At 36.0% G+C, this 10,138-nt stretch overlaps 1 protein-coding gene across 1 annotated transcript; it reads right to left on the bottom strand.

Annotated features, from left to right (window-relative positions):
* Positions 1-640: 640 nt before the first annotated feature.
* DEFB130B (defensin beta 130B) lies at positions 641-8,087 on the bottom strand. The gene is made up of 2 exons (XM_025395057.1): positions 8,030-8,087; positions 641-822 (listed from the first exon to the last, which is right to left on the bottom strand). The coding sequence occupies exons 1-2, from the start codon at positions 8,085-8,087 to the stop codon at positions 641-643; spliced, it is 240 nt and encodes a 79-aa protein (XP_025250842.1).
* Positions 8,088-10,138: the final 2,051 nt, after the last annotated feature.

Here is a 10,138-nt window from a genome sequence, read left to right as displayed (position 1 = left end):
AGTTATCTGTTGGAGAGTTTAGAAAGAGCTAACCCGGCATGCTGAGTTAGCAACTCTTCAGCTCTACAGCTCCTCCTAGTGAGCCTACTTGTAGAAAGCAGGTCTTCTCTTCTACTTCTCTAAGGGCAGGGGGCAGGAGAGGCGAGACCTGCTTCAAGTGCTGGAATGACTGGAATGGTCATGTACCTAATTCTCAGGTACAATGTTAGCAAGGTCACATGATTAGCAGGCTTTAACCCATATTATCTAAGTAGGTCTCTATTAGTAATGAAAATGATATTTGTTCAGAAGTGGATGAGGAAGAAGGTTGACATTGCACTTCAAATAATCAAACACTGTGTACTGCTACTTCATAATTTTATTGTTTTACATATTTAACATTTTTATCTTTATTTTTCTTAGAAACTTGCATTTTTTATAAATACCTGTAGGGTATGAGATTCTTCTGTTATTTAGTTTATTCTCATCGTTCTTAAGAGGCTTGCATGTGTCTCAAGAAGAAATGCTCCAGAAGGCAGTCAGTACACGTGCGATTAGGACAACATTTATTTCCAGTCAAGGAAGAATAAGAAATTCGGTTAAACAGGAGTCTGCAAAATTATCCATTCTGGAGTTCAAAGGGCTTAACGTTTGCTCCCACTTAAGGAGATTTTCCTTTGGGAACTGGAGTTGGATAGGGCTCAAGTATCCACCACCTTCTACAACATTTTTTTTCTTCATTACATGTACCAATGGTATCATCTAGTGTGCTGCAGCCTTTGTCTCTGCACACCCCTTTCAAAACAATACACTGTTTTTGTCCTGGAATAACGCCAGTCTTTCCTGCACAGAAAGAGATTTAAGAACATCATTAATTCACTATTGAAAATATACATAAAACAATAAACCCCCAGAAGAATGGCTTTGGGAGAGGAAAGAAAACATTGTCTATATGAAAGGATCAGACACGTAGACAGAAATAGTGCCTTTTTATGGGAAGGGGGCTAAGATTGTAGATTATATACACCTTGGAGGAAATAGCCAACTTCTAAAATCCTTTAAAGGGATTGTCCTCCCCTAGAGCAGTACATTTTGAAATGTGTGGGACCATTTGTTCTTGCCTCCATGCCTAGGGAAGGTGTCTTTGGTATTTAGCAAATAGCACAGCACTGCTACATTTTTCACCTAAGGAATTGTCTTTCACCAAACACCAACAATGCCGCCACTAAGAAACAGCTTCAAAGGAAGTATCTGTCCCTCCATCTTCCCATCTGTGTGTACATCATCCCTATCAAATGGTGCGTGTTCATATCTTCATCTCCTTTCATAGAAAGCCTATCAATCCTTTAGATTTTATCTAATTTCCTCATTTCAGGACTATGTAAGAAATATCTTTCCTATGTTGCTCAATACCTCATAGATCGATAAGGGATAGATAGATAGATAGATAGAGAGATAGATAGATAGATAGATAGACAGACAGACAACCTGGAGAGAATTACTCACTGAGCTAAAAGGTATTTTCCCTTAAGTGTATCCATATGTTATCTTAATTCATCTGGTTGTTGAGAAGTGTATGACTAAGGGTGTGCTCTAATTCAGTAGTTTTCTCTATGCTTACTATCCTTTCTCTTACTATCCTTCTCAGCACAACCATAGTTTATGTTTCCTACCGTATATCACAGCAGATGTTATATAAGAAAAACACTTTTGCTGATGTTCATTAACAGACATTAGTTCCCGAACCATCCAGTTAACTCACCTGGATCTTATTTTGTTTTTACTGTTGTGTAATATACTACCTCTGGCTTCTTTGCTTCTGTAGATGAGTAACAGTTTGATGGCCTTTTCAGCTCTCAATCTTTTTTTTTGGTTGTTTGTTACTGTTTTGTATTTAAACTAGGCTATCATTATTGTTTCTCCACTCTGTAGAAATAGATCCATAGCCAGAAAAACCAAAACAGCCTTTTGGAACTGAGTGCTCATAACCTGTGCAAGATTGTCTTCTACCCTTGTTAGAAGCTTCAACCTAGTGCAGTCTGGTATTACACTCTACTATCAGACTGGTAGTTCATAAATTCAGGGTTTCTACGTAACAAGAGAATGTCATGATGGGGGAGTTGGGTAATATCTTGTAATATTACCTTTTTTTCCCCAAGATTATTGTGGAAGAGAAAGTGGCTGCCTTTCAGAGAGACCTGAAGTCTCCCCAGCCAGTTGTGGAAGGTGCTGGTTCTACTGCATTGTCTACACAGAACACAGGCTTCATGCTCAGAAGCATAGCAGACCTGTTGCTAGGTGTTGATCTTTTCCCTGATAACTTCATCCATACATTTAACATCTGGCAACATTGTCAGACTTTTTAAATGAAGCTAAAATCAGGGGTTATTAGTACTGGGAAAGATATAATAAGAGGCAGAGTATGGCGTCAAGGAGGCCTATGCATGTGAACTTAGAGGGATCCCATGCAAAATGAGGTGGAATGTGAATCTTCAGCTGAAGCCAAAAGAGTGAACTTCCTCTCAGTAGGGTAGAGATGTTTAACCCACTATACAGTAAAGTTCAGCCTACTGACACAGCATGTAGCCTAAGATAGTGCCGATTCCTCTATTTGGGAGATGTCCCTTGCTTCACTCAAAATGAGTGGAACAATTCATCCTACCAGTGATGTGCTTCTTGCTACATGGGAATCTAAGGTATGCTCTGAGCATGAAGGCTGAAGCTTAATTTAAGGAGGTATACTCTGAGCATGAAGCCAAAGAGTTATAATCGCCCTTTTTACTGATGACTGTGACATGTCGTCATGCTAAGGGCACTAGTTTAAGTCAAGAAGATAAGATTAAATTGCTTGATTCATATTCAGATTCATAGTCCTCATTCATGAGGAAGGGAATTTCTTCCCAGATATTCACATTTATTTTCAGACTTATTGACAGAGGTATACACACATAGAGCAAAAGAAGAGAAAGAGAGGCACTCTCCAATACACTTTAGAATTTATCTGACATTAATACGTTATAATGGTTCTATCACATGGCAGTTGGAGAAAGGATGCATATTTAATAAGTGCTTTTGGAAAAAGAAACAATTTAGATGTTCACTTCATATTATATCACAACATTAATTTCTGTGGATGAAGTGAGAAGAACTTAGACTCACACTGAAAAAGACCCTTAATAGCACATTCATCTACTTTCTAAAAGGATATACATTTCTTAGCGTTAGAGCTCATTGAGTCAGTAACTTTTAAGTTTTTTTTTTTTTTTTTTTGGGTGATGTAGAGGATTTAAATGGAGAGGCTCTTCCTGGAACTTTATCAATCAAAAAATAGAAGCGCAGTTTCCTTTTCTCTACATAACGTGAGTTCAAGCTGTCTTCTGCTCCTGTCCAATGTCGTGTATTCAGATATGTTACTCTCCACAGTCAGTGTAAGAAGAATGCTATAATTTTCTTAATTCTCAGAGAGCTAATGCAGCAATCCAAGATTTATGCCATTCTAACCTCTTTAGACTCATATTCCCAGCACATATATGTTTGTGTGTATATATGAATCTATATGAACTATTCCAATTTTTTATAGGATACCATGGATTCTTTTTTGAATAAATATAAGGATATATAAAAACATATATTCGAGTAGTTATAACTTAATATTCATCAGACATTAAGCTCATAAACTAATATTTCAGATTATGTAGTTTCTTTGGAGAAATTTTTTCATGAAAACAATAATTTTTTTTACTTAATTGGATTTTTTGGGGGTAAAATTGTCTTTAACAAAACTCTTCATGATCCAGCCACTCAATTTTTCTTAAAAGAAATTTTGTTAGATAGAAGTTATATAGGAGTTATAAAGTTTCTAAGATTACCAGAATGCTTCTAGGCAACTGATAAATTCTATATGCCCAACAGTCACAGCAGAGATTAAAATCAGAATTTTTGGACTGCAGTATTATTAAATTGTATAGACAGCTCAACAGTTAACTATTTAGTACTAAGAGACCATACAAAACTGATAATGAAATTCCTATTTTTCAACTTGAGTGTTCTGGGTCCCACTTGATAGTGTGTCCAAGAACATCTCAATATGCACAAGTAAGTCATTTTGACCTTTACATATGGCTTTAATATCCTCTGACACAAGAAACCTGGCTGTTCAAAAGTGATTTGCTCCTGTGCAGAATTACAGGACTCTCATTTAATCCTTCTTCCTGGTATAACTGATTTGGGAGGATCAGACAAGGGCTGATATTTCTATTCCCGCAGGACGGAAGATGTCACAGCCTGAAAGGCAGGCCTCTGAAGGATTCTTGTCGTATTTGTGGGGAGAGTAACTCAGCTTTCAACCTCAAATAACCTCTTGTTCTTTGTCCTTTATTTTATTGTGGTGATAACACTGAAAGTGAGATCTACCTTCTTAAGAAATTTTTAAACGCTATAGGTATAATATTGTACAGTCAATCTTTAGAGCTTATTCATCTAATAAAACTGAAAACTTTTACTCCTTAAACAGCAACTCCCTATTTCCTCCTCCCTCCCCCGTCCCTGGAAACCACATTCTGCTACCTGTTTCCATGAGTTTGACTGTTTTAAGTACCTCATGTAAGTGGAATCATGCAGTATTTGTCTTCTTGACTGGCTTATTTCATTTCACATAATGTCCTCCAGGTTCACCCATGTTGTCACATATAGCAGAAAACCTCCTTAGTTTCCTCAATGTATAATGAGAAGATTTTGAGAAAAAAGTCTGACAGAAATCAGTTATCATTTTTGTGTGGATATCTACACCTATGGATTGATTAAAAACAACATTGACCCAGATTAAAGAGATTTGCTTTTAGCTGCGGTGTTGCTACTACCTATGTGATTTGAGTAAAATCACGTTCTTTATCTGTACATGGGTCTTATTATCTAAAATAAAAACAATTGCCATTCAATTTTGTTCTAATTTGAAGTTATTACCATCACATAATTTCATATCAGATGATACTACAAGTGTATCTGACCTCAATTGTATCTTCTGACCAAAGCTGAGAACCAAATGAGAATTGCATAAGCTCCTTCAGAAGGAGGTAATCATGTGTGAGGCAGATCTCAGCAAATCCACAGATTAGGTAAAGATCAAACAACTGAGTAGCTTTGATTGCACTCAAGAGAATCTCAGAACTGGAACAAGACAAGAGTGCCCTCTCTCACCATCCTAATCAACACAGTACTGGAAATATGAGCCAGAGCAATCAGCCTTTTGAAATAAAAGGCATCTAAATAGGAAAAGAAGTCGTCAAATTACCTCTTTTTATTGATGATATTATTCTGCACTTAGGAAACCCTAAAAACTCTGCCAAAGCTTCCTGGACCTGATAGACAACTTTAGTAAAGTTTCAGGATGCAAAATCAATGTACAAGATCAGTAGCCTTTCTATACATCAATAATGTTCAGCCCGAGAGCCAAGTCAAGAATGCAATCCCATTTACAATAGCCACACAAAAAATTAAATACCTATGAATACATTTAACCAAGGAGGTGAAAGATCTCTACAAGCGATAGTACAATTCACTACTGAAAGAAGTCATAGATGACACAAGCAGAAATATATTCCCTGCTGTGGATTGGAAGAATCAATATTATGAAAATGGCCATACTGCCCAAAGCAATTTATAGATTCAGTGCTATCCCTATCAAACTACCAATGACATTTTTCACAGAATAGAAAAAACTATTCTAAAATTCATATGAAACTGAAAAAGAGCTCAGACAACCAAAATAATCCTAAGCATAAAGAACAACACTGGAGGCATCATCCTGCTTGACCTCAAATTATACTATAAGGCTACAGTAACTAAAACGGCATGGAACTGGTACAAAAGCAGACACATGGACTACTGGAACAGAATAGAGAACCCAGAAATAAAGCTGCACATTTATAACCATCTGCTCTTTGACAAAGTTGACAAAAACAAGCAACGGGAAAAGGACTCCCTGTTCAATAAATGGTGCTGGTATAGCTGGCCAGCCATAAGCAGAAGAATAAAACTGGATGCCTATCTTTCACCATATATAAAAAATTAACTCATGATGGATTAAATATTTAAATGTAAGACCTCAAACTGTAAGAATCCTAGAAGAAAACCTAAGCAACACCATTCTAGATATTGGCCTTGGGGAATAATTTATGACTAAGTACTCAAATGCAATTGCAACAAAAACAAAAATTGACAAGTAGAGCTGAATTAAACTAAAGAACTTTTGCAGAGAAAAAGAAAATTATTAACAGGGTAAACAGAAAACAACAGAATGGGAGAAAATATTTGCTAACTATGCATCTGACAAAAATCTAATATCCAGAATCTATAGGGAATTTAAATCAACAAGCAAAAAACGAAGTGGGAAAAAGACGTGAAAAACATGAACAGACTCTTCTCAAAAGAAGACACAGAAGCAGCCAGCAAACATGAAAAATAGCTCAACATCACTAATCACTAGAGAAATGCAAATCAAAATGAAAACCACAATGAGAACTATCTTACACCAGTGAGAATGGCTATTGTTAAAAAGTCAAAAAATAACAGAGATGCAGATGAGGCTGTGGAGAAAAGGAGTGCTTACACACTGGTGATGGGAATGTAAATTAGTTCAGCCACTGTGGAAAGCAGTCTGAAGATTTCTCGAAGAACTTAAAACGGAGCTACCATTCAACCCAGCAATTCCATTACTGGGTATATTGTCCAAAAGAAAATAAATCATTCTACTCAGAACATACATGCACTCCTATGTTCATCACAGAACTATTCACAATAGTAAAGACAAAGAATCAGTCTATCTAGGTGGTCATCAATGGCAGACTGGATAAAGAAAATGTGATACATATACACCATGGAATACTATGCAGCCATAAAAAAGAACAAAATCATATCCTTTGTAGCAACATGGATGCAGCTGGAGGACGTAATCCCAAATAAATTAATGCAGAAATAGAAAACCAAATAATGCATGTTCTCACTTATAAGTGGGAGCTAAACATTGGATACTCATGGATATAAAGATGGGACACTGGAGACTACTAGACTGCAGAGGGAGGGGAACAAGGATTGAAAAACTGACTATTTCGTACTATGCTCACTACCTGAATGATGGGATCACCATCTTGCCCCAAACCTCACATCACACAACATACCACCATAACAAACCTGCACATGTACTTCCTGAATCTACAATATAAGTTGAAATTATTTAAAAAATAATCTCAGAGATAAAGCAAGGAAGAGATCTTTGTTCATTGATCACACACTATATTTTGAGGGATATGAATATCCCACTATTAACAGTGGAGATAATTTTATCAGATCTTACCAGGATCTGGATGAAACACCCTGAAGACGTTCGATTCTATATTCCCTTTTCAGTTTGATTCTACATGTAAATATTTAAACTTCTGAATCATGGACCCTAAGGATGCAATTAAGAGTCTTAAAGTGTTTTCTATATTATTTGTCTTATGCTTAAAATTTTGCCATTGAAGCTTCATGTCAGTTTATTCTTTTTCCAAATTCCCCTGCTCCCAAATTTCTATTGGTCTTTTATAATTTGATGCAAAACTTTCTTGTTGAATTCTGTCTTATTTGCCTAACTGCTGCCCTTCACAAATATTCCTCACCAATAGACTCTATATCACTTCCATTCACTACCAAGTTTGAACCAAGAACTATCATCTTCACTCTCCTTTTTGGAGAGTGAGGCCTTGATGATAGCTATTTGCTGTATTTACTAATCTTTAAATCACATATCAAAGCTTCTATACCCCTAACTCTATTTCGGCCCTGTTTTCTGATTATCGAGCTCTTGAACCCCCATTTTCTGTTGAAAGAACTTCTTGTCCTGCTTCTAAATTTTGACCACATTAGTACCAAAGAAGACAAAACATATTGGATTTCTGAATTCCTAAGGCTGTGAATTGGGGTCTGAGTTAGGATGGCCACAGTATAATTATCTCAATAGACCTCCTCTGGTCTAGGCATCCCAATAGACTTCTAAAATCATTCACCATCTTACCTTTTGGTATTAAAGTCACAAAGAGGAGGAGAACAGAAATAAGGGAATGGAGTTTCATGGCTGAGTGCCCAATAGAGAGGTGAATGATCAGGGCTGGTGGAACGCAGGGGCTTTTATTTACATCTGGGGGCTTGAGGTTCCTCTTGGTCAGTGAAGCTTAACAATAAGGAAATAAAACAGCTTCCGTTGGAATGTTTCCAAACTCTAGAGTCTCTACATTTGGTGACAAATTAACCTAATTGTAGGAAACCGGATGGTTAACCCTTTCCTTTTTCTATGGCTCTCAATTTCACCAGAGGTTAATTAATACCTTTAATTAATTTTTTTTTTGAATGGGGCCAAGAAGTAAGGCCATGTGAGTACAGAACATCCTTATTACAAAAGTCCTAGGGCTTGTAAGGAAACATATCCATAATACACACTTTTTTTTTTTTTTTTTGCAAGAGGGACAAGAGTATTGCCTAAGGTCCATTTATGAAAAGCTATTTTTTTTTTTATTAAGTTAGTCCTTAAAAGAGAGGCTGTCACTTGTGTGAGGTGTTCTTAATCACATCTGAAAGGTGGATACACTTAATTCACATTGAAAACAAATATTTTTAATTGTTATTGATCCACTGTATAATTATCTCATACAACAGGACAAGTAAGATCAGGAGACTTGAAAGATAAAAGACAGAGTAAAGTGCGCAGCTCCTGTCAAAAGACTCTGAGCCTATAGCTTAAAGAGATTCCCTAATCTTTCACCCTAACCCACCACATAGCAACAAAACATTGAAAGCTTAAGAGCATGCCTTTAATCAAGAATCAATTGACCAAAATCCAACTTACCCAAAACAAATTTACCTTCTGATCAATTCCTTATTGGCACATTTCCCTGAATTGAAATTTTTTTAAATTTGTAAACTTTCATATATGGTGTCAATCTTTTTTGAAAAATTCTATATACATAGATAAATAACTTGTATATAGCTTTTATTTGACTACTTTTGATCATTTTCATGTTAGCTGATATATTTTTGAGCATTTACTAATTTATTTCTTTATTAATAATTTGTGCCTTAATAATTTTAGGTTTGCATAAATATTCCAAAAGACTAATATTCAAAATAATTCTTTAAAAGTAGAATAAAGACAGAGAATTTAGACTACCTTGTTTCAAGACAAAGTTACAATAATGAAGACATTGTGATACTGGTATAAGGAGAAACATATAGTTCAACAGAACATAATAGAGAGTGAAGGATAAGACCATCATATGAATGGTCTGTGTGTGTGTGTATGTGTGTATATATATATATATATATACACACACACACACACACACACACATATATATATATATATATTTTTTTGAGACAGAGTCTCACTCTGCCACCCAGGCTGTCATGCAGTGGCACTCAATCTCCTGACCTCGTGATCTGCCTGCCTCAGCCTCCCAATAGCTTCCACTTTTAAGTAAGAGCATGTGGTATTTGGTTTTCTGTTTCTGTGCTAATTTGCTTAGAATAATGGCCTCCAGCTGCATCCATGCTGTTGCAAAGGACATGATTTTTTGTTTTTTATGGCTGCATAGTATTCCACGGTGCATATGTGCAACATTTTCTTTATCTAGTCCACTGTTGATGGGCATCTAGGTTGATTCTATGTCTTTACCATTGTGAATAATGCTGCAATGAACATACACATGCATGTATCTTTATGGTGAAAGAATTGATATTCCTTTGGATATATACTAAGTAATGGGATTGCTGTGTCAAATAGCGCTTCTATTTTAAGTTTTTTGAGAAATCTTCAGACTACTTTCCACTGTAGCTGAACTAATCTATATTTCCACCAGCAGTGTATAAGCATTCCCTTTTCTCCAAAGTCTCACCAGGGTCTGTTATTTTTTGACTTTTAATAATAGCTATTCTGACTGGTGTGAGAGGGGATCTCATTGTGGTTTTGGTTTGCATTTCTCTAGTTATTAGTGATATTGGGCATTTAAAAAAATATGTTGACTGTCTTTCTGTATGTCTGCTTTTGAGAAGTGTCCATGTTTTCCAAATTTTTAAATAAAGCTTTTTGTTTTTGCTTGTTGATTTAAATTCCTTATACATCTGGATGTTA

The sequence above is a fragment of the Theropithecus gelada genome, chromosome 8 (assembly GCF_003255815.1).
Source record: "Theropithecus gelada isolate Dixy chromosome 8, Tgel_1.0, whole genome shotgun sequence".
NCBI classification, from domain to species: domain Eukaryota; kingdom Metazoa; phylum Chordata; class Mammalia; order Primates; family Cercopithecidae; genus Theropithecus; species Theropithecus gelada.
The sequence above is the reverse complement of the archived record's forward strand: the minus strand, read 5'-3'. Positions and strand labels throughout refer to the sequence as shown.

Excerpts from the sequence above, each read along its gene's own strand:
- DEFB130B (XM_025395057.1), bottom strand. The coding sequence starts at position 8,087 with ATGAAACTCCATTCCCTTATTTCTGTTCTCCTCCTCTTTGTGACTTTA. Across the intron at positions 823-8,029 it reads TGTGACTTTAATACCAAAAG|GAAAGACTGGCGTTATTCCA; the intron begins GTAAGATGGTGA and ends CTTTCTGTGCAG.